The sequence below is a fragment of the Ascaphus truei genome, chromosome 1, assembly GCF_040206685.1.
Source record: "Ascaphus truei isolate aAscTru1 chromosome 1, aAscTru1.hap1, whole genome shotgun sequence".
Classification (NCBI taxonomy): Eukaryota; Metazoa; Chordata; class Amphibia; order Anura; family Ascaphidae; genus Ascaphus; species Ascaphus truei.
In genome coordinates this window covers 80,679,825-80,704,857 of record NC_134483.1, presented here as the reverse complement: position 1 = coordinate 80,704,857, position 25,033 = coordinate 80,679,825, and the positions used below count along the sequence as shown (strand labels likewise).

Sequence of the window (25,033 nt, the reverse complement as noted above, 5' to 3'; positions counted from 1 at the left end):
TGGGGGAGGGGCTATGAAGGGCCTTTAAAGCGCAGCCGGGAGTGGTAGCAGTCATTCTGCTCCCAGCTGTAGCGAATTTCCCACCCACACATCCCTTTTTAGAAGGCAGTCGGGGGCAGGTACTCTGCCTTTGGCCACTCGTATGTTAACGAGTAGAGAGAACGTTATCATTGTGGAGCTGCTGAGCTATACTGAGCTATACTGCTTGTGGACATTGTTAACATGTACCATTGTATTTAACAGGGCAATGTTGAAAGTTCAAAGAATAGAGAGGACTGAAGTTCCTAATGGAGGGGTCAGTTTGACCAGTTTGGGGGGTAAGCGTTTGTACTTGCCAGACGGGGCTCGGGGCTGATAAAGCCAGGGGGTAGTCGTAAGTGGGTGGGGTGAACTGAGCGTGGCTCCTGGGAACCCACTCGTGACAACAGCCGGCTCATGGGGGCTCGGCTAACTACAGGGCTGGCCCCCTTCACTTAACCCTTTAAGCAAGCACTCTGGCAGGGACTAGTGGTTACTCTATTTTTGTTTAAGAAACAAAGCTGCAGCCTTTTATACCTCCAAACCGAGTCTGTCGTTACTTGTCTTTTATATGTGGGTATTGGTTAGCAAGGGGAGGGGTCCCTCGCAGCCTCCCTGGTCATGGGTAATGACATGCAAATGAGCACTTACAGTAAGTCACTTTTTGCTTCTTACCCATTTTAACATGGAGCCCTGTAAGCTTATGCCGTATTACACAGATTTTCAGCACAGCCTGGGTTAAAGAAGTGCATGGCCTGTAACCCTACTCACAGACAGCTGATTCGACACTGAAGGGTTTTTGTCACTTTTTTTACTCACCATAGCTTACTTTGTGTCCTTAGCTCTACAAACAAAAGAACATTCTAATAGCACCCCTGACAAATTCCACCACATGGGTTTCTCTCTCTCAAGGAGACCAGTAATTATTTAGTTAGGCACTTGACAGCACTTTTCTATCAGTGCCTTTAGCTTCATACCGTGAAGCAGCGATTAGAGGTCCATTACACCGGCGTTGTGATCTTTTTGCAATATTTTTGTCCCAGAATAAAGATTGCATTATAAAGTAGGTTTTATTTCAAGGGAACTTAACAGACCAAGGGCCTCATGCAGAGAGCAGCGCAAAAAGCGAAAGCGGCATTAATTGGCGAATTCTGCCTTGAGAAAGGCAGAAACCGGCAAGTTTTAAAAAAAGCGCCATTTTTTTTTTTTGTTTGAAATTCGCCGCGCGGCTGGAGAGTTTCTAATCTCTCCAGTTTTTTTTTCTGCCGTATGCAGAGAGCCGCGATCGCCATCTAGTGGCTGTTCGCGCCCAAAAAAATGGCGCGATTTTCAACATTTTTCCTCTCCACCAAGCAGCTGGCGCTCCGCGGCCGGTGGAGGGGAAAAAAAAAAAAACGCGATTTTTTCCCCACTAGTTTCAACAGCGCTTATAGCGCTGGTTGAAACTCTCCATATGCAGAAAGGCTTGTAAATGCAGTTTTCTGCCCTTTCTGCATATGGAGAAAAAAACTCTCCAAAAAAGGTAAAATTTTTCCCCCTCTCCAATTCTAAATAGCGCTGCTCTCTGCATGAGGCCCCAAGACCCCAAATCGTTTACTTATTGTTTATTGTTGGGCTGACTATATGGAGTTATCTGCAGATGAGAAATAGACGAATGTTTGCGGCAAAGAGGTTGGCTCCTACAGAATGCTCCGAATGCCCCTGCTGTACCTGCACTAAACTGTAAGAAGGGTTAAGGCTGCACTCCACAAATAGAAAAAATGCATACAATTTACCGGTGCTGCTGGTTCAAGGAAGTACCTGCCATAAAATCCAAAGTACACCGAGGAAAAGAAGGGATCCAGCGCTCCACGGATTTCTGAATAAGAAAATTAATTGTGCCACACAACGTTTCGACCTTATGATAAAGACCATAAGGTCGAAACGTTGTGTGGCACAATACATTTTCTTATTCAGAAATCCGTGGAGCGCTGGATCCCTTCTTTTCCTCAGCACCTGCACTGAAAGCAGACATGTGACTGGCAGAATCAAAGCACAGTTGAGTTTTTCAAGCGTTGTAGGGGCAAAACAAACCAGGTAAAAATAAATAAGCTAAAGGGCTGCTGACAGAACATACTCTTGAACTGAGCACTGGCTACGTGGCTTGCCTTTTGATTTTGGAAAAGCAAAGCATTACGGCCATACAAGTCTGTCCTGCATTGTTGGTGCTTAAAACATTAAGGCCTCGATCAAACAGGCTGCTGCGCGTCCGCGGTTGCGAGCCTCCGTCTGCTGGGCGATGTGTGAACAAACAGAATGATGCGATTGGGGGCGTAACTTTAAAAAAAAAAAAAGGTGTGTGATTGGCTGGCGAAGAACACGTGACGCGGCTTGAAATTTCAACTTCAATTGAAAGCTAGAGTTGCAGCCGCAGCAACGCTGCACTTCGCCGCGACAACGTTGCACTTTGCCGCGGGGGGGTCGTTTTCTGTTTGAAACCTCCCACAGAACACAGCAAAAGAGGGGCGAACGTGCACGAAAGCGCGCGCACGTCGCATCGCGTTCTGTTTGAGCGAGGCCTTAGAAGCTTCAATTGGGAATTGTGTCCAAAAACTGCTCGATTGGCCACGTCTAGGATAGAGCAATGGTGCTCAAAGTGCTTTGTGTGTGTTACTGAAGGGAGGGAGAACACTGAGTATTAAGGTATCAATCCATTGCATATAAACTCAGTCCATAGTCATGGGAGAGGCACCATAAAACCCTGAAGGTTGGGGTGGTTGTCCTTAGACACCCTCCTCTACCTCATTGGGATAGCCCCTTTTGAGTTACTCACTGTTTCAATCACCTCCAGAGTCTCCCTTCCAATGCGTGCCGCTGTATGAAGTGAAGTCCAATAGTGTAGGTGTGTAGCGCACAGCATCCAGACGAGAGCAGGTCTGGCAAAAACTTCCTTTATTATTGCGAAGGCATAAAATGAGGGACACAGCCCTTCAACGCGTTTTGTGCAGAGCACTTTGTCAAGAAGTCAAAGTGCTCTGCACGAAACGCGTTGAAGGGCTGCGTCCCTCATTTTATGGAAGTTTTTGCCAGACCTGGTCTCGTCTGGATGCTGTGCGCTACACACCTACACTATTCGATTGGCCACGTCGGCTGATATAGAATAAGCTCCTTAGTTGGTATCCCAGGGCATCCTTTTAAATACTTCTTATTGCAGCAGCATACTAGGCATGAAACTGTTGAATAAGTATCCCAAGTGCTTCACTTAGGCAGATCATGCAACTTTTAGGGTGCCGGCTTCGGAGGGGTGGCGTGCTTACGTGCGCGCGCACGTTAGAAACAAAGTATTTAAAGTCAATAGCGGTTGTCAGGGTAGCAGCTGCCCTGTCGCTGAAGTACGGAGTTGACGCTGCTACAGTTTGCATAAACAACTCAAGTTGTTTTTTCAAGCTGCAGCAGCGTCACTGGTACTTCGGCAGCCAATGAAATCATTCTTGAAAATTATTTGAACAGAGCAACACCCATCCCTAAGCTGAGTTCTGTAGACCCGCCTCCTCAACGCTAGCAAAGGTCTGCTGGGGATGATGTGCACACATCGCCCAGCAGACTGACGTGCGCTCACACGGACGCGCGCCCTCCACCTCCTGTCTCTGCCACCCTGAACGAGGCCTTATACACAGACTTAATTTCAATGTAGTGTAACAGGTGTTCCCCCACCCTCTGGGAGATTTCACTGTTACCTGTACTCTCACTGTGCTGTACCTGTGAGACTTACAGGATTGCTGTGTGTCCGCTGATGTTAGTGGGGAAGACAGGACAGGCTTTCAGGAAATAGAGCTCTCATCTCGTACATGGGTGCAGCGCCTCCCTTCCCGCAGGCCCCATCAGTGCTGGGCGTAGTCCCTGCAGGAAAACTATCTTGCACTCCCCCTGATAAACGGCAGTCACAGGCAGGAGTATAAAAGCAGCAACTGGTCTTTATTGACTACAGCTGAACACATCAACAATGCATTTCCTCTGGTCCCTGGACTCAACCCCCTGGGCTTGAGGCCCCAAAGGTGTATCCTTTGCTCCCTTACTCACTGGTGGAATAATGGATAGTATCCCACTCCCCTGAGGGAGGGGAAGGAAGGTGGCAAAAGCCCTGGCTCCACACTTCCAACAACCACTACATTTGGATCTGTAGTCCCTTTTGTACCCAGGGGGAGGGTCCTAGGTCTGAGCCCCTGAGAGGGCAGTACACAGGCCTTAGGCCCACCCCCCTTGCCACGCAAGGGAGTTGTTTACTGCAGTGGAACCCAGATTAACACTGCCTGCACTGGTACCAGGGTTTATGTGTTAGGGCAGATTAGTAACCAAGAGGATACATGGCTACAATAGTTTAGCTGAAGAGCTGGACATGGGCCCATATAATGGGATTTGTGGGTAAGGATATTGGAAAGCAATGTTGAAAATGTATTTTAAGCAAACAAAAAGGTTTGTGAAATGGTACATTCCAACATATTTGTGATGTGTGTGTATGTATATATAGCTCTTATTTAACTTTAGGTTTAGCTTTTGGGTCTTTGAAAAGGATTCCCCCATACCCCCTCCCCACAAAAGACCTTTAAACTGCACCTTCCAAGATTCTGCACATGGACACGCAAAGGATCACACTGAGAAGCTAATTCTCTAAATATTATTAGCACTCTTCTTAGGGCCTCAGGATGTGAATGGACGTATAATATGAGGTGCATAAATAATGTGCCCCTTTCCAGAATCTTCCATATTAAACAGCTTACACATCAAAAGCGCAATTACCAGACCTGGTGGGAACTCATGGCAAAAGATTGCGCTGCCTGCTTATCTGGTCCTGGATGGGTTAATTATGCCAATTAATTGTGTGTATTTCAATTAATAGTCTTACTTAAACGTTGAAACTTTTGTGTAGAGGAATTTTATGGCTGACTGTTTTCACATTGTTGCAGTCTCTAAGTGATCAAAGTCTGCAAGGTTAAGGGGCTTATATTCCCCTCACAGTGATGGAGCCCAACCTCAGTACAGAGCCATTGTATTTTCTGCTCTCTCCCCTTTGTGTCCTACTCTGCCCTCTCATCACACAAGTTACCAGTCCTTTTTTACATCCCAATTTAGATCCTCTTTTGCGGAAATGTATCACTTATTAACTTAGGACACAAGTTGCGTTGTTATAAGCAACTCTTGGGTGACTAATTAATGCTTATGCTGTGCTCGTTTGTGTGTTATAGTCTATAGCAGGGGTACTCAGCTACAGTCCTCAAGTCCGTCCCCCCAACAGGTCAGGTTTTCAGGATAGCCCAGCTTCAGCTATCTTGACTGAGCCTCTGATTGAGCCACCTGTGCTGAAGCAATAATATCCTGAAAATATGACCTGTTGGAGGGCTTGAGGACTGGAGTTGAGCACCCCTTGTCTATAGCAGAGGTGCGCAAACTGGGGGGCGCGAGATTATCTGCGAGGGGCGCGGTGTTTACAGAGCCCCGCGCGCTTCCCGAAGGCACTTAAATTAAATGCCGGGGAAGCCGCGAAGGCCTCTGTAAACCTCACTTACCTTGGTTCAGTCGGCTTCTGTAGAAGCATCGCCACGGCAACGCGGCGTCAAATGACGCAGTGGGGTCAAGTGACGTCACGTGGCTATGGCCACGTGACTTCATGACGTCCAGACCCAAGGTAAGAGGGAGGGGGGGACGCCCGGAGAGGACAGCCGGCAGGTGGGCACAGGGGAAAAAGATTGCGCTCCCCTGGTCTATAGCACCCCAGGTTGTGTTCTATGAATACTGAAGGTATATTAGGACACATATTGCAAACACAGTAATACAGTTTTTTGTTTTGGCATAAAGTGTCATATTTACTAAGTGGTGCCAAGCCATAAAGCACATCATGCATGTTCCATTCAACTGAAGTATTATAAGTTCCCTCAGGGCTTAGTACTACTTATAAATATGGACCAGTATGTTCAGGAAATCCCGGTGTATTGGGGTAATGTATGCTGGGAATCAAAACAAAATGATTGAAACATTTGTCTCCCGTGCTGAAATTGAAGCATTGATGATGTCACTTAAACTTGCCTCAACAAGAGGGCACTAAAAAGGTAATATATTGCACTAATGCAGATGTGTGCAGAAGAGGAAAAGTACGTGGATCCCGGCATTAGGATGGTTTTAAACACTAGCCTAGATATTAATGATCTTTCTTAAGTACTGAACTAGCATACTAGCGGGAGATGGAGTGGCTCAGTGAGTAATTCCCGGTGTCGGCTCCTTTTGACCATGGGCAAGTCACTTTATCTCCCTGTGCCTCAGGCACCAAAAACATAGATTGTAAGCTCCACGGGGCATGGACTTGTGCCTACAAAATGTCTCTGTAAAGCGCTACGTAAAACTAGCAGCGCTATACAAGAACATGCTATTATTATTATTATTATATCTTATATTTTTCATAAAATCAGTCTCCTAGGATGAACTTGCTATGTATATGTTGCTATCTGTTTTATCATTAAAAAGACGCAACTCTTTTCAGTTGAATTAGGTCACAGGTGAAATATGGGACCACTGTGGCCATGAAAATAGATATATAAAATAATCTAGGTAAGAAGTGTTAATTGGAAACTAGTAATTTAAAAATGTGGATGAAATTTGCACTTGCTGGCATGTAAAGAAAAAAAAATCAACTGTCGTGAGAGTGTATTCATAAGGGCTTATAGGCTGCCGGCTACATTAAAATGTTATGATGTCATTCCGCCAATTGGAGGAGAGAGAGGCTCGGTCAGCTGTGAAACGCTTGAGAGCCCCATTCAGTATCTGGATGTACAAAGGGTCTAGTCTAGCAGAATGAGTGTGAAATGATTACTATGGCTTTTTGGTATCTTGCCTAGTATACAGCTCCGAACAATACAGTTGTGCTGTTCCTCACATTCCCTGTATTACCCTAGACCAGTGTTTCCCAACTCCAGTCCTCAGGGAACCCCAACAGGTCAGGTCTTAAGGATATCCCTGCTCCAGCACAGGTGGGCCAATCAGCGGCTCAGTCATTTTGACTGAGCCACCTGTGCTGGAGCAGGGATATCCTTAAGACCTGACCTGTTGGGGTTCCCTGAGGAGTGGAGTTGGCTAACACTGCCCTACACTCATGTTTGCGTATGAGGCAAGATATCAAACACTGCATGACATACCGCGTAAAAACTAGGACTGGTTTGAAGGGCCATCTTCTGTAATTTAAAGCAGACATTTTCATATCATAAACTCGGCTTCGTTATTTCTATCGGTATTGTTTTACTCAGCCGTGCTTTCTATTGCATCATTTACAATTTGAAATTGATATGATATGCTGTTGGCTTTTGGGCTTTAACATTGTAAGTGGAGATTTTGTTTAACTACTGAAGTTGGTAGATCCATGAACACTGGACAGAGGACCCTGCTACAGTACATGATTACTGTGTCTAAATAGTTTATACTACGCCTTGCATCTAATACAAGGATCTGCATCATTTTAGAAATACGCCTGATCATACCTACACACTGAACCTCACATTCAATAAGCTGCATTATGCCATTTAACATGACTTTCATCGACATCTCCGGCATGTTAATATTAATGCTTATCCACCAAATCGCTGGACATAACCCAGTTTTACGCCTTTTTACAGCCGTTAGGGGTAGTGAGATGCAAAAGAGACGTTTACCCTAAAATCGCACACCCACTAATGCCCGTTAAGGTTAATGTTGGGACATCATATCTAAACGTGGCATTACTCCTATTCAGACCCTGGAATAGGGATTTTTTGGGGGTCTAGATGGGCGTTAGGCATTCTTACCGTCACGGTATTGCGAGCTAACAATTGCGCTAATGCCGTGCTACAATAATGTGATGTTAAGCCTGTGCTAGTGAGATACACAGCGGCCATTGTTTTTGCATATGATTAGCTGTGGATATGCTTTAACCTCAGGGAAAAATGACGTCTATTACTGCATTTAGGTAACTTCATGTTATTTTATTTAACAGAGCTTGGTTTATCTGGGTCTCTGAATGCAAAGTTAGGAAAGACCTTCATCCTTCTTTATTCTTGTCCTTGCCGTGCACCGTTTAATTTTTATCACGTTGTGCAATCAGATATCTTACATTACAAGAAAAAAGGAAGGGGAGATTGGATGATATCATTTTCCTATTGCCGCTAATGGAAAGTGAGTCGTCTAGCTTTGACACATTATTTAGCTTCACTTATTATGTTTAGTCTTTCAATGTTTTTTGGGCTATGAAGAACAACACTGGTTTAATTGGATTACTCAATATTTTGTAATTCAAGTTGGGACCATTAATGAGACCTGGATATTCTGCCACATGGCCCTAAATTCCTTTGCTGCCAAGATATATATCTCTAACCACTTTTCTTTTCTTTGATGCAGGTAACACAATGGCCTACACTTATTAACTACCCCATCTAACGCTTGACAGCCACGTGAAGGATTATTTTGCTGTCACTTCAACGTTTACTTTTAATTTTGTTCCTGGGTTGGGAAAATGAAAGTGGACAAGCGGGAAGGGGCACCGTTCAGGAGAAGAGCACCTGTTAAAAAGTAGAAAGTTGGAGCCCACGAAAGAAAAAGCACAAGCAAATACTCTAGTAAGTGACGTGGGTGGAACGCACTATACACAGACTTGTTATGTTTCCATTCTGGGACGGAGCTAACACTCTAGCACGCAGCTAGCCTCAAAAGATTACAAAACAAAAGGAAAACAACAACAAAAAAAACATTTTTCTTTTTTCATTTTTTTTTCTTTCTAAATTATGGAAATTTTGTGGAAGGCGTTGACCTGGATTTTGGGCCTTGTCATGGCTTCATCGGAATTACACAGGGACAACAGACTTTCATATAGTTCCCAAGGTAGGGTTCCACTCTTAGACCTGACGTAAGTGCGGTGAAAGTATTTCAGGTAATTATAAAGGTAAACCTGCAGAACAGCATTACACTACAAGGTAGTGTAACACCATCGTTATTACCGTTCAAAATAAAAAGGGACAGGTGCCCCAATTTTACTAAGCTGTGCTATCCCACAAGACACTTTTGGCGCTGGGCGACACCTTATGGTCCATTCACCAGTGCCGGAAGGTGTCTCATTGAATAGCACCGCTTGGTAAATATGGCCCAGAATCTCATGTGCTGTTGACACTTGTTATATAGAAGGAATTTTCCCATTTTAAATGGCCTGCTTTTCACCTCTTCAGAGCCAAGTGGTTCTGCAGACCGTTGCAATGCGACACCATTTGACTCTTAACGGGCTGCTAAATAGATCTAAGGTTTCTTGTGAGATTTCATCCATATTTAAGGACTTTTTGGGCATGCTTTTTTTTTTTGCTGTAACAGCAGCTAGTAAAATGGTCCGACTAGTTGGGCCAAGTGATTCTTCTCTGCTGTCAAATTCTATGCTCGGGGAAATATATAGTGCTATAAGTATGCACATTTTACATGCACCGTACTGACATGCTTCTTTCCCTATACCATACCATCCTAGTATTAAGGCCGACATTTGCTTTATGCTGTTGCACATAATAAAAGTTGCCGCCTTGCTGTCAGTGAAGCTATCTTAACATAGAGTTGATGTGATGCTTTTGTATTTTCTGTTCTGGTATGTACTACTGCCCTGTGACTCTCCTTTGTCTTTGCATACTTCCCTTTTTGGACTGGCCCTGCCTTGTGATTACAAAGAGGAATTCCTGTCTTACCTTGAACACTACCAGCTGACAGTTCCAATAAGGGTCACCCACAACGGAGCCTTCGTCAGTTTTACTGTGAAAAACGAGAAACACTCGCGGAGGAGGAGGAGCACGGATTCAAAAGACCAAGAGCAGGAAGCTTCTCAGTTATTTTTTAAAATTTCCGCCTACGGCAAGCACTTTCACTTGAACCTGACTCTGAACACGGATTTAGTCTCAAAACACTTTACAGTAGAGTACTGGGGGAAGGACGGACCGGAGTGGAAACACGATTTTATAGACAACTGCCACTACACGGGATATTTACAAGACCAAAATACTACAACTAAAGTGGCTCTCAGTAACTGCAATGGCTTGGTGAGTACGATGATCAATGCTGTGTGCTAAGTTTACTCCTTGAAGATGTTTACAGTTGTATATGGTGCTGACCTCTTGTTGTGTGCGGGGAGTTTTACGGGGGGAAATAATATAACTGTAATCACATGTTACTGGCACCTTCCAAAGCAAAGCAATATAACTTAAGTGTACTGTGCAGCGTTCGGAGGAAAGTCGCAGTTGGAAACCAAAATGTTGATGATTATTGAAGTGCAGTTTCCCAGTGTCCCTGTGCATGTTGTGCTCATTCATTTTCTATGTCGGATCTGGATGCATTATTGAAGTCTTGTTTTGCAAGAAAAGGGAAAACAGTGTGACTTGGTATATACAGTATAATTTTTTTTAGTTTACCTGTTGTAGTAAAAATAAACCATCTTAGGATACTATTCTATATACACCAAAGCATCAGTCTATGTGGATTTTCAGCCCAAAATTGGCCAAACTGTTTCTACGGCGTATATAGAATGATCCCTTAAAGATGTCTTTTTCACTTCATTTGTATTCTGTTTTGTTTATTTGTTTTTCATATGACTGGAAGTGTCTGCCCATGGAATACTGCTCTATAAACTCTGAAAAAAAACAAGTCAAATATGCTGTTTATCTATTGACGTTAGTGGAGCCATGATGGATGAGAAGAATTTCTGGTTGGGGTGGGGAGGGCAGGAGGAATTAAAGCCAAGCCGGAAAAAAAGGGCAGCTGCTTTTCCTACGTGAAATGATTCTTATTTAACATAGAGACATGACACATTCGACCTCACACATCACAGAATGTCTTCAAATGTGCTTCCTCTGGATAGCCGAGAATATAACTTCATGCGGCGTGTGAATAGTTTGATCATATAATTGTTTGATACCTAGAACTTCTGTAATAAATGCAAGAATTGATTGTGACATTTCCATTGACAGCTGAAGCTGAAAAATGTCCATTTCAATGTTTTCCATATTTGCGGTACATTGAAGGGTTTTGTAACATACAGGTGGCATAAGGTGACATTGTGCTCATTTGCATGTCATTTCCCAGAATCCCTGGCTGCAGTGGAAGCATTGTATGCTAAGAGATAATGGGGAATAGCAGGGTTGCAGACCTGTCTGAGACATGTGATTGTGGTCACCAGGGATATTTTTATTTGCAGTAACATTGAACCAACGTTACAATGTAGAACCGTAACCCAGACTTGGATGAACACATTTCTGAATACAGCAGGCATGTAAGCAGGAAAGTGTCAAACGATATCATATTTTAGAATATGGAGCAGTCCCATTTAAGGCATGTGGATGCACTCCTGAGTGTTTTCTGTATTTATTGTTTCAGGTGTAGCCCCCTTTCCGCCATGTCTAGGGCGACTACTTGTGGTGCATTACCTGATTGACTCACAGGAGGCCTGATCCTCCGCAGCAGGGAGCCTGGGGTGTACCTGATATGTATGATGACAGCGCCTCCACCTGGGAGGGATCCTAGTGCAATTGGATAACTCCTACCCAGGAACACACAGTAGAGAAATGATATGCACACAGTGATATAACAAATTATCTTTACTGGTAACACAACTAATAACACCTAATATACAGGCCTTGCACGGCCGTGCCCACACAGTGCCCTACCATCCAACCACCACCTTATACACCCTGGTGTGATTCCCCCAAAGTAGTGAGGTGCCCTGGGCACCTAACCACCCTTTGTCCACAGGAGCCAAACCCACCCCAAAGTGTGTGGTAGCCCTACCCACAGAATGTGTGTGATCGTTGGAGCACTTGTAGGGCGTGATACCTGCCGGGCGCTCCAACACCCGGGTACCGCCAACTGATGGCAAGACCAGTCTGATCCCACGTCGTCATCGTCGTCAGTGTTGGCGTCTGCCTCTGCGTGGTGTGGACTCTCACTGGAGTGGCCCACCTTAAAGAGTCTATCAGGTCGTCGGTGGTCTGGTCCCAGACCACAGGCCTTGCGCACCGCGTGGCGTCCGTCACCGGCGTGCTGTACCCTCACTATAGATAGCTACTGGGGAAGTGTCCCTAACTATGGGCCTTCCCTGCAGCATCCACAAGCTGAGGGTGGTCAGGGCCTAGCTGGGGTCTGAAGGGGGATTCCACTCTTCTGTCCAGCTCCCGACTGGCATGGCAGCCTGTGCACCAAATGTATCAATCCGGTCTTCCTGGGGATACCGCAGCCCTATTGGTTGTGCTCCCCCACCTGACTAGCAGCCCCTGAGGCTGTTAGGGATTGTAGTTTCCCTTTTCGGAGCCCGGCAATGGCCTCTGCAACTATCCCTCCTGCGCACTGCGTATGCGCGCGCCAGCAATGGCAGCCCCCACTGATCAGGTACGCCGCGGAGCTCTGGCGACTCAGTCGCCCGCCTGCAGCCCCTGCACCGGAGCGCCCGCGCAACCAGCCGCAGCAAGGTAAGGGGGACCAAGGGGGGGGAACCTGGCTACACAGGACTGAAATTATTAATTCAGTTTTAAAACAAATGATTTAGGATGATGAATAGGTACACATTGCCCTTTCAGAGCATAACATTCATAATAGGTATTGTGTATCAATGTTGTGCTGGTGCAGTGCTGGTGCAGTGCTGGTGCAGTGCTGGTGCAGTGCTGGTGCAGTCCTAGTGCAGAGCTGGTGCAGTAATATTGCAGAGCTGGTGCAGTACTAGTGCAGTGCTGGTGCAGAGCTGGTGCAGAGCTGGTGCAGAGCTGGTGCAGTACTAGTGCAGAGCTGGTGCAGTGCTGGTGCAGTACTAGTGCAGAGCTGGTGCAGTACTAGTGCAGTGCTGGTGCAGTACTAGTGCAGAGCTGGTGCAGTGCTGGTGCAGAGCTGGTGCAGTACTAGTGCAGAGCTGGTGCAGTGCTGGTGCAGTACTAGTGAAGAGCTGGTGCAGTGCTGGTGCAGTACTAGTGCAGTGCTGGTGCAGTACTAGTGCAGAGCTGGTGCAGAGCTGGTGCAGTACTAGTACAGAGCTGGTGCAGAGCTGGTGCAGTACTAGTGCAGTGCTGGTGCAGTACTAGTGCAGAGCTGGTGCAGTGCTGGTGCAGTACTAGTGCAGAGCTGGTGCAGTACTAGTGCAGAGCTGGTGCAGTGCTGGTGCAGTACTAGTGCAGAGCTGGTGCAGTGCTGGTGCAGTACTAGTGCAGTACTAGTGTAGAGCTGGTGCAGTACTAGTGCAGTGCTGGTGCAGAGCTGGTGCAGTACTAGTGCAGAGCTGTGCAGTGCTGGTGCAGTACTAGTGTAGAGCTGGTGCAGAGCTGGTGCAGTGCTGGTGCAGTACTAGTGCAGAGCTGGTGCAGTACTAGCGCAGAGCTGGTGCAGTACTAGTGCAGTACTAGTGCAGAGCTGGTGCAGTACTAGTGCAGAGCTGGTGCAGTACTAGTGCAGAGCTGGTGCAGTACTAGTGCAGAGCTGGTGCAGTACTAGTGCAGAGCTGGTGCAGTACTAGTGCAGTACTAGTGCAGAGCTGGTGCAGAGCTGGTGCAGTGCTGGTGCAGTACTAGTGCAGAGCTGGTGCAGTGCTGGTGCAGTACTAGTGCAGAGCTAGTGCAGAGCTGGTGCAGTACTAGTGCAGTAATAGTGCAGAGCTGGTGCAGTACTAGTGCAGAGCTAGTGCAGTACTAGTGCAGAGCTGGTGCAGTACTAGTGCAGAGCTGGTGCAGTACTAGTGCAGAGCTAGTGCAGTGCTGGTGCAGAGCTGGTGCAGAGCTGGTGCAGTGCTGGTGCAGTACTAGTGCAGAGCTGGTGCAGTACTAGTGCAGAGCTGGTGCAGTACTAGTGCAGAGCTGGTGCAGTACTAGTGCAGAGCTGGTGCAGTACTAGTGCAGAGCTGGTGCAGTGCTGGTGCAGTACTAGTGCAGAGCTGGTGCAGTACTAGTGTAGAGCTGGTGCAGTACTAGTGCAGTGCTGGTGCAGAGCTGGTGCAGAGCTGGTGCAGTACTAGTGCAGAGCTGGTGCAGTACTAGTGCAGAGCTGGTGCAGTGCTGGTGCAGTACTAGTGTAGAGCTGGTGCAGTGCTGGTGCAGTACTAGTGCAGAGCTGGTGCAGTACTAGCGCAGAGCTGGTGCAGTACTAGTGCAGTACTAGTGCAGAGCTGGTGCAGTACTAGTGCAGAGCTGGTGCAGTACTAGTGCAGAGCTGGTGCAGTGCTGGTGCAGTACTAGTGCAGAGCTGGTGCAGTACTAGTGCAGAGCTGGTGCAGTACTAGTGCAGAGCTGGTGCAGTGCTGGTGCAGTACTAGTGCAGAGCTGGTGCAGTGCTGGTGCAGTACTAGTGCAGAGCTAGTGCAGAGCTGGTGCAGTACTAGTGCAGTACTAGTGCAGAGCTGGTGCAGTACTAGTGCAGAGCTGGTGCAGTACTAGTGCAGAGCTGGTGCAGTACTAGTGCTGAGCTGGTGCAGTACTAGTGCAGAGCTAGTGCAGTGCTGGTGCAGAGCTGGTGCAGTGCTAGTGCAGTACTAGTGCAGAGCTGGTGCAGTACTAGTGCAGTACTAGTGCAGAGCTGGTGCAGTACTAGTGCAGAGCTGGTGCAGTACTAGTGCAGAGCTGGTGCAGTACTAGTGCAGTACTAGTGCAGAGCTGGTGCAGAGCTGGTGCAGTACAGGTGCAGTGCTGGTGCTGAGCTGGTGCAGTACTAGTGCAGAGCTGGTGCAGTGCTGGTGCAGAGCTGGTGCAGTGCTGGTGCAGAGCTGGTGCAGTGCTGGTGCAGTACTAGTGCAGAGCTGGTGCAGTGCTAGTGCAGAGCTGGTGCAGTGCTAGTGCAGAGCTGGTGCAGTACTAGTGCAGAGCTGGTGCAGTACTAGTGCAGAGCTGGTGCAGAGCTGGTGCAGTACTAGTGCAGAGCTGGTGCAGTGCTGGTGCAGTACTAGTGCAGAGCTGGTGCAGTGCTGGTGCAGTGCTGGTGCAGTACTAGTGCAGTACTAGTGTAGAGCTGGTGCAGTACTAGTGCAGTGCTGGTGCAGAGCTGGTGCAGAGCTGGTGCAGTACTAGTGCAGAGCTGGTGCAGTACTAGTGCAGAGCTGGTGCAGTGCTGGTGCAGTACTAGTGTAGAGCTGGTGCAGAGCTGGTGCAGTGCTGGTGCAGTACTAGTGCAGAGCTGGTGCAGTACTAGCGCAGAGCTGGTGCAGTACTAGTGCAGTACTAGTGCAGAGCTGGTGCAGTACTAGTGCAGAGCTGGTGCAGTACTAGTGCAGAGCTGGTGCAGTGCTGGTGCAGTACTAGTGCAGAGCTGGTGCAGTACTAGTGCAGTACTAGTGCAGAGCTGGTGCAGTGCTAGTGCAGAGCTGGTGCAGTGCTGGTGCAGAGCTGGTGCAGTACTAGTGCAGTACTAGTGCAGAGCTGGTGCAGTACTAGTGCAGAGCTGGTGCAGTACTAGTGCTGAGCTGGTGCAGTACTAGTGCAGAGCTAGTGCAGTGCTGGTGCAGAGCTGGTGCAGTGCTAGTGCAGTACTAGTGCAGAGCTGGTGCAGTACTAGTGCAGTACTAGTGCAGAGCTGGTGCAGTACTAGTGCAGAGCTGGTGCAGTACTAGTGCAGAGCTGGTGCAGTACTAGTGCAGTACTAGTGCAGAGGTGGTGCAGAGCTGGTGCAGTACAGGTGCAGTGCTGGTGCTGAGCTGGTGCAGTACTAGTGCAGAGCTGGTGCAGTGCTGGTGCAGTACTAGTGCAGTGCTGGTGCAGTACTAGTGCAGTGCTGGTGCAGTACTAGTGCAGAGCTGGTGCAGAGCTGGTGCAGTACTAGTGCAGTACTAGTGCAGAGGTGGTGCAGAGCTGGTGCAGAGCTGGTGCAGTACAGGTGCAGTGCTGGTGCTGAGCTGGTGCAGTACTAGTGCAGAGCTGGTGCAGTGCTGGTGCAGTACAGGTGCAGTGCTGGTGCTGAGCTGGTGCAGTACTAGTGCAGAGCTGGTGCAGTACTAGTGCAGTGCTGGTGCAGTACTAGTGCAGAGCTGGTGCAGAGCTGGTGCAGTGCTGGTGCTGAGCTGGTGCAGTACTAGTGCAGAGCTGGTGCAGTACTAGTGCAGTGCTGGTGCAGTACTAGTGCAGAGCTGGTGCAGAGCTGGTGCAGTACTAGTGCAGTGCTGGTGCTGAGCTGGTGCAGTACTAGTGCAGAGCTGGTGCAGTACTAGTGCAGTGCTGGTGCAGTACTAGTGCAGAGCTGGTGCAGTGCTGGTGCAGAGCTGGTGCAGTACTAGTGCAGAGCTGGTGCAGTACTAGTGCAGAGCTGGTGCAGTACTAGTGCAGAGCTGGTGCAGTACTAGTGCAGTACTAGTGCAGAGCTGGCGCAGAGCTGGTGCAGAGCTGGTGCAGTACTAGTGCAGAGCTGGTGCATTGCTGGTGCAGTACTAGTGCAGAGCTGGTGCAGAGCTGGTGCAGAGCTGGTGCAGTACTAGTGCAGAGCTGGTGCAGAGCTGGTGCAGTACTAGTGCAGAGCTGGTGCAGTGCTGGTGCAGTACTAGTGCAGAGCTGGTGCAGTACTAGTGCAGAGCTGGTGCAGAGCTGGTGCAGTACTAGTGCAGAGCTGGTGCAGTGCTGGTGCAGAGCTGGTGCAGTACTAGTGCAGTGCTGGTGCAGAGCTGGTGCAGTACTAGTGCAGAGCTGGTGCAGTACTAGTGCAGAGCTGGTGCAGTGCTGGTGCAGTACTAGTGCAGTACTAGTGCAGAGCTGGTGCAGTACTAGTGCAGAGCTGGTGCAGTACAGGTGCAGTGCTGGTGCTGAGCTGGTGCAGTACTAGTGCAGAGCTGGTGCAGTGCTGGTGCAGAGCTGGTGCAGTGCTGGTGCAGAGCTGGTGCAGTGCTAGTGCAGAGCTGGTGCAGTGCTAGTGCAGAGCTGGTGCAGTACTAGTGCAGAGCTGGTGCAGTACTAGTGCAGAGCTGGTGCAGTACTAGTGCAGAGCTGGTGCAGAGCTGGTGCAGTACTAGTGCAGAGCTGGTGCAGTGCTGGTGCAGTACTAGTGCAGAGCTGGTGCAGTGCTGGTGCAGTACTAGTGCAGTACTAGTGTAGAGCTGGTGCAGTACTAGTGCAGTGCTGGTGCAGAGCTGGTGCAGAGCTGGTGCAGTACTAGTGCAGAGCTGGTGCAGTACTAGTGCAGAGCTGGTGCAGTGCTGGTGCAGTACTAGTGTAGAGCTGGTGCAGAGCTGGTGCAGTGCTGGTGCAGTACTAGTGCAGAGCTGGTGCAGTACTAGCGCAGAGCTGGTGCAGTACTAGTGCAGTACTAGCGCAGAGCTGGTGCAGTACTAGTGCAGTACTAGTGCAGAGCTGGTGCAGTACTAGTGCAGAGCTGGTGCAGTACTAGTGCAGAGCTGGTGCAGTGCTGGTGCAGTACTAGTGCAGAGTACTAGTGCAGTACTAGTGCAGTACTAGTGCAGAGCTGGTGCAGTGCTAGTGCAGAGCTGGTGCAGTACTAGTGCAGAGCTAGTGCAGAGCTGGTGCAGTACTAGTGCAGTACTAGTGCAGAGCTGGTGCAGTACTAGTGCAGAGCTGGTGCAGTACTAGTGCTGAGCTGGTGCAGTACTAGTGCAGAGCTGGTGCAGTGCTAGTGCAGTACTAGTGCAGAGCTGGTGCAGTACTAGTGCAGTACTAGTGCAGAGCTGGTGCAGTACTAGTGCAGAGCTGGTGCAGTACTAGTGCAGAGCTGGTGCAGTACTAGTGCAGTACTAGTGCAGAGGTGGTGCAGAGCTGGTGCAGTGCTGGTGCTGAGCTGGTGCAGTACTAGTGCAGAGCTGGTGCAGTGCTGGTGCAGTACTAGTGCAGTGCTGGTGCAGTACTAGTGCAGTGCTGGTGCAGTACTAGTGCAGAGCTGGTGCAGTACTAGTGCAGTACTAGTGCAGTACTAGTGCAGAGGTGGTGCAGAGCTGGTGCAGAGCTGGTGCAGAGCTGGTGCAGTACAGGTGCAGTGCTGGTGCTGAGCTGGTGCAGTACTAGTGCAGAGCTGGTGCAGTGCTGGTGCAGTACTAGTGCAGAGCTGGTGCAGTACTAGTGCAGTGCTGGTGCAGTACTAGTGCAGAGCTGGTGCAGTACTAGTGCAGTGCTGGTGCTGAGCTGGTGCAGTACTAGTGCAGAGCTGGTGCAGTGCTGGTGCAGTACTAGTGCAGAGCTGGTGCAGTGCTGGTGCAGAGCTGGTGCAGTACTAGTGCAGAGCTGGTGCAGTACTAGTGCAGAGCTGGTGCAGTACTAGTGCAGTACTAGTGCAGAGCTGGTGCAGAGCTAGTGCAGAGCTGGTGCATTGCTGGTGCAGAGCTGGTGCAGTACTAGTGCAGAGCTGGTGCAGAGCTGGTGCAGAGCTGGTGCAGTACTAGTGCAGAGCTGGTGCAGTACTAGTGCAGAGCTGGTGCAGTACTAGTGCAGAGCTGGTGCAGTGCTGGTGCAGTACTAGTGCAGAGCTGGTGCAGTACTAGTGCAGAGCTGGTGCAGAGCTGGTGCAGTACTAGTGCAGAGCTGGTGCAGTGCTGGTGCAGAGCTGGTGCAGTACTAGTGCAGAGCTGGTGCAGTACTAGTGCAGAGCTGGTGCAGTGCTGGTGCAGTACTAGTGCAGTACTAGTGCAGAGCTGGCGCAGAGCTGGTGCAGTACTAGTGCAGAGCTGGTGCAGTACTAGTGCAGTACTAGTGCAGAGCTGGTGCAGAGCTGGTGCAGAGCTGGTGCAGTACTAGTGCAGAGCTGGTGCAGAGCTGGGGCAGTACTGGTGCAGAGCTGGTGCAGAGCTGGTGCAGTGCTGGTGCAGAGCTGGTGCAGTACTAGTGCAGAGCTGGTGCAGTGCTGGTGCAGAGCTGGTGCAGTACTAGTGCAGAGCTGGTGCAGTACTAGTGCAGTGCTGGTGCTGAGCTGGTGCAGTACTAGTGCAGAGCTGGTGCAGTGCTGGTGCAGTACTAGTGCAGAGCTGGTGCAGAGCTGGCGCAGTACTAGTGCAGAGCTGGTGCAGTACTAGTGCAGAGCTGGTGCAGTGCTGCTGCAGTACTAGTGCAGAGCTGGTGCAGTGCTGGTGCAGTACTAGTGCAGAGCTGGTGCAGTACTAGTGCAGTGCTGGTGCTGAGCTGGTGCAGTACTGGTGCAGAGCTGGTGCAGTGCTGGTGCAGTGCTGGTGCAGAGCTGGTGCAGTACTAGTGCAGAGCTGGTGCAGTGCTGGTGCAGTACTAGTGCAGTGCTGGTGCAGTACTAGTGCAGAGCTGGTGCAGTGCTGGTGCAGTACTAGTGCAGAGCTGGTGCAGTGCTAGTGCAGAGCTGGTCAGAGCTGGTGCAGTACTAGTGCAGTACTAGTGCAGAGCTGGTGCAGTACTAGTGCAGTGCTGGTGCAGTACTAGTGCAGAGCTGGTGCAGTACTAGTGCAGTGCTGGTGCAGTACTAGTGCAGAGATGGTGCAGTACTAGTGCAGAGCTGGCGCAGAGCTGGTGCAGTACTAGTGCAGAGCTGGTGCAGTGCTAGTGCAGAGCTGGCGCAGAGCTGGTGCAGTACTAGTGCAGTACTAGTGCAGTGCTGGTGCAGAGCTGGTGCAGTACTAGTGCAGAGCTGGTGCAGTGCTGGTGCAGAGCTGGTGCAGTACTAGTGCAGTGCTGGTGCAGTACTAGTGCAGAGCTGGTGCAGTACTAGTGCAGAGCTGGTGCAGTACTAGTGCAGAGCTGGTGCAGAGCTGGTGCAGTACTAGTGCAGAGCTGGTGCAGTACTAGTGCAGTGCTGGTGCAGTGCTGGTGCTGAGCTGGTGCAGTACTAGTGCAGAGCTGGTGCAGTACTAGTGTAGAGCTGGTGCAGTGCTAGAGCAGAGCTGGTGCAGTACTAGTGCAGAGCTGGTGCAGTACTAGTGCAGAGCTGGTGCAGTACTAGTGCAGAGCTGGCGCAGAGCTGGTGCAGTACTAGTGCAGTGCTGGTGCAGAGCTGGTGCAGAGCTGGTGCAGTGCTGGTGCAGTACTAGTGCAGAGCTGGTGCAGTACTAGTGCAGAGCTAGTGCAGTACTAGTGCAGAGCTGGTGCAGTACTAGTGCAGAGCTGGTGCAGTACTAGTGCAGAGCTGGTGCAGTGCTGGTGCAGAGCTGGTGCAGAGCTGGTGCAGTGCTGGTGCAGAGCTGGTGCAGTGCTGGTGCAGAGCTGGTGCAGTGCTGGTGCAGTACTAGTGCAGAGCTGGTGCAGTGCTGGTGCAGAGCTGGTGCAGAGCTGGTTGAAACCATCATGCATGAATAAAGAGCTATTTGGACTCGGATTGCATTATAGGATTATGTATTAATCAATTATAACTCCAATGTGTCTGTTATTTCAGATACCTATAATCAATTCCGTAGAGAACATAAAATTATTTTATGAAGTTTAAAATGTTATTAGGAATGACATTTTTGAGCTGAATTGTCAAATTGTAACGCAGTTGGCAAACTTGTCTTTGGGGGAATAGTTTGGAATCAATTCTACCCATTAGAAACCTATTAGAAAATGGCCTTAATTTTCACTACAAAGGAAAGTACATTATTAGAGGACTTGTATTTAGACACTTCAGATACATGTAGACAATTACAGTGCTTTGAAGGTACTACTGAGTATAAAAACAAATGATTTGGTGCAGAATAAACTCATCCCTGATGATAAAAACTAGTAATCTTGGAGAATTAAATGTGTCACAAAACTGTTGTAGAAATATTTCCTCCCTGCTAAATTCCCTCTAAACTAAGACAGTTCATGTAACTGTAAGGTCACTGACTGCTCATTCAGGTCCATATTTACTAAAAGATGCTGTTTCATAAGGCATCCTACTCCAATGTGAAAGGATTCACCAGAAACCCGTCTCCCAGTTCTCAGACGCCGTGTTAAGCATGATTATATGCAGTATGTAACAAAAGCATTACTAATTGCAACAAGACTCGTGTCACCTAGTTCTCTTTTAATTTAATTTGCTCAGAGGACTGATCAGAGCAATACTTACAACAATACTGTATTTTTTGCACTTAAGATTATTATTATTTATTTATTTATTTATAAAATATTTTACCAGGAAGTAATACATTGAGAGTTACCTCTCGTTTTCAAGTATGTCCTGGGCACAGAGTAAAACAAAATAATACATGGTTACAAATACAGTTACATAAATGAACAAGGTATACATTATATACAAGACATTGCATGCACAGTTAAAGAAAATATATATTATGAGCGTATGAAACGGTTACAGACCAGATTAAAGTGTGAGACAGCCTTAGATTTGAAAGAACTTAAGCTGGTGGTGGATATGAGAGTCTCTGGTAGGTTGTTCCAGTTTTGGGGTGCACGGAAGGAGAAGGAGGAACGTCCGGATACTTTGTTGAGTCTTGGGACCATGAATAGTCTTTTGGAGTCTGATCTCAGGTGATAGGTGCTGCATGTGGTAGGGGTGAGGAGCTTGTTCAGGTAGCTGGGTAGCTTGCCCAGAAAGTATTTGAGGGTGAGACAGGAAAGGTGAACTTTGCGCCTAGACTCTAGTGATGACCAATCTAGTTCTTTGAGCATTTCGCAGTGGTGTGTTGTAGTTGCATTGGAGAACAAAATGACAAATTGAATTGTAGAGGGTGTCAAGTTTGCTAAGGTGGGTTTGAGGAGCCGAGCCATATACTATGTCTCCATAGTCAATAATTGGCATTAGCATCTGCTGTGCAATACGCTTTCTGACTAGGAGACTTAGGGAGGATTTGTTCCTGTAAAGTACCCCTAGTTTGGCATAGGTCTTGGTTGTCAGGGTATCAATGTGCATCCCGAATGTTAAGTGGGAGTCAAACCATAAGCCCAAGTATTTTAAACTAGTAACAGGGGTTAGGGTGGTGTTAGCGTTGGTTCTGATCTGGAGCTCAGTCACTGGAAGCTTTACAAATTTAGTCTTGGTCCCAAATACCATTGTTACAGTCTTGTCAGTGTTTAAAAACAGTTTGTTTTGGGAAATCCAGTTTTCGAGTCTCAAAAAGTCAGACAGAAGTATGTGTTGAAGGTCAGAGAGGCTATGGCTGTGTGCATACAGGATTGTGTCATCTGCATACATGTGTATTGAGGCTTCCTTACAAGCTGTGGGAAGATCATTAATGAACACTGAGAAGAGTAGGGGCCCCAGAACAGAGCCTTGCGGGACACCACAGGTGATATCCAGGGGGCTGGAGTTAGAGCCTGAGATGGACACATGTTGGGATCTTCCTGATAGGTAGGACTGAAACCAGTTTAAAGCATGTTTCCCTATTCCAGAGCTCTGGAGTTTGTTAAGCAGGATAGCATGATCAACAGTATCAAAAGCCTTTGCAAAATCTAGGAATACTGCACCAGTGAGTTGTCCCCGTTCCATTCCACCATGGATTTCATTGCAAACTTTTAGCAGGGTAGTTACGGTGGAGTGTTTGGGACGAAACCCAGACTGGAATTGGCTAGGGAAATTTGTCTTGGTGTAGAAATCGCTTAATTGGGAGTGGACACAGGACATTAGGTGCGCACATTTGATTATCAATAATGTGACATTTTCAAATGTCGCCTAAGATCCTGTCACCCGCGCCCCCCCAAAAATTGGAGGCATAATGAAATAGATTTATTATTCTCGGTTAAATCTGCAATAATCTGGTTTACAAAACAAAAATTAAACAAGATATTTTTTCCGCTTTAATTCCGTAACCACTAAAAATAATGTATGTACGATAACTGTGATGTATTTACCCCATTAGCATATGGCTTTTTGCTGGTAATTCAGGAGAACCGCGATTGTCAGTATTGCAATTTCCTTAATAATACCTACAAACTCCACGTGCAAATATCACTTTTTTCTACCATAGGTAGAATACAGTCAAAGGATTTATTGCAAAACCCCAGGGCAGAAAATAAATGGACCCTTTTGATGACTGAGACTTCAAATGCGTTTGCAAAGGAACGCCTCCAGGCACTAAAAGGCGTTAACATACACATAAAAATCCTACAAATACATAAGCTAACTCAAAACATACAGTTGTTATTAATAACCCCTTAGTAGCCTAAGTGGCCAGCAAGTCATAGACAACCAATAGCGAGCTGGCCACTAAGTGCTACGAAGTGAGTAGTGTGCTGGGTGATGGTTGCAGGTGCCCCTGGAGGGTGGTTAGGGGAAGAAGGTGTGGTTTATCCCCTTGTTTGCCATTGAAGTTAAAAAGGCATTGCCAAGCAATGCATTACTTTGTTATGCAAGCGGGGTACTTAGTATAGTGGTAGGAACATATTTACCCTTTAGTAGACCTTAGCTACCGGAGATTGCCCATGGCTAGCTAACCACTCTGGCCACTAAGGGGTTAGTATATTAAAAATATTGTACATAGGTTTTTGTATGTATTGTTAGGATCTATTCTAGATTGGCTAGTCTTATCTTGCCTATGTATTGTATATAGTGGCCATTGTATACAGTACATAGGCAAAATAGTCTGAACGCCGGCCTGCGCTATGGGATAAAAATCTGCAATAGCTTTTGGTGTTAGTCCTATATCACTAGGTATCAGACTTTATTAAATAGCACATGAATAATTAATCTTTAAATGCTCATTTTCATGCTTGTTTGCATACTCTGTGTTAAAACATATCTCCAAAATATCGCCACAGTAAAAAGCCTATTACTGTATCAGTGTTTTACCGCTGGAGATATGGCTTTAGTGAACAGGTTGACTTTGGCATTAAGCATTGATAACGTCAAATTATCCAGTTGCTGACTTTAGTGAATATAGGCCAATGTCATTAAGTCATTATGTATTTTTATTCCATTCAGTATCTGCTCTTTCCGAAAAGAGGCACACATTATAATGAACAGTTACAGCATGGTCGGTGGGGCTACAGCTGTCCACATTTGTATGAATACTTCAACTGCTAGTCATTGTGTGTGTTCACTCTCATAATACTCTGTTCTGCCATTAGCAGATTCTAATTTTGTGGCATTGAATGTCACAAGGTTGAAGAAAGTTCAAATAAGCATGTCAAGAATTTTCTTTACTAACAGGAGTGAGGGAAGATTATAAAGCTCTAATATACTCAAAAAATGTAGCCCCTGGCGCCTGTGCTGAGCACTCCACTGACTGACCTGTCAGTCACCACCGCATCCGGCAACATCGCTCTCCAGCTTTCATGCCCGATGCTGCTTTGCAGTTGCGCTGACCGACCGTGGGGGTGATTGACATATCAGTCATCGTCACCAAATTGCTTAGTATGGAGTGTGGGGGTAGGTGGGCATTAGAGCGAAGCGGTGAGTGGGTTGACTGAGCCGTGTGGGAGATCTGGGGGGCAGGAGCAAGTCGGAGCAGTCCAGGCCTGCATCTGCTCTCACATCACACTGTGGCAAGAGGATGGGGGAGGAGTGTCTGGCAGTGTGTGTGTATATCAGAGTGTTTGTGTCTGTGTGTCACAGTGTGTCACAGTGTGTCACAGTGTGTGTGTCAGTGTCAGTGTGTCACGAATACACACTGGCACACACACACAATGACACAGGCCGCCGATGGGGGGAGAGAACCAGAACGCTGGCTCCTAAAAATCCTAGTTGGCTCCTAAATCATTTATATTTTTGTCCACCACTGCTCTAAAGTCTTATTAATGAGGTATACCTGACTGACGCAGCACCTAAGCAACTTTTACATAAGTAAGCAGGACACTGATGATACAAGCAACCAACCAACAAATAAAGGACAGTAAAGGATAGGAAAGGAAAGGATAGGCACTCACCAGTATAAGTGGTGTGGAGTCAAGATTTGTCTATGTCCTGGTTCTCGCCTGATGACACGGACTATTCTGCTTGTGGCAGGACATATCTATACAGCTTCCCATAGCTGTATTATCAATCTCGTCACATGTCAATTCCTGTCTCGCAGTTTGTGAATGCCATGTGAATACTGACATTTTATGAGATTTGTTTATTTGCATATTTCATTTCCATATCGTACCAAATTTCCAAGAGCAAACTAAATCACTATCTACATAATACTTTTCGGTTTGGACTCTTTAAAGCTGCAGTTCAAGCTCCCGTTTTTTTTTAT

General features: G+C 47.7%; 1 protein-coding gene across 4 annotated transcripts in view; it reads left to right on the top strand.

The window, feature by feature from the left end:
* The window catches only part of ADAMTS6 (ADAM metallopeptidase with thrombospondin type 1 motif 6), a 283,143-nt gene that overhangs the window by 6,005 nt on the left and 252,105 nt on the right, over window positions 1-25,033 (top strand). For 2 of the 4 annotated variants that reach the window (XM_075590050.1, XM_075590040.1), the window contains exons 2-3: window positions 8,413-8,892; window positions 9,715-10,079. In XM_075590050.1, coding sequence (XP_075446165.1) covers window positions 8,796-8,892; window positions 9,715-10,079 — 462 coding nt within the window. In that variant the 5' untranslated portion in view covers window positions 8,413-8,795. Of the gene's footprint in view, window positions 1-8,412; window positions 10,080-25,033 lie in introns of all 4 variants that reach the window. The other 2 variants (XM_075590029.1, XM_075590020.1) reach the window with 1 other exon arrangement.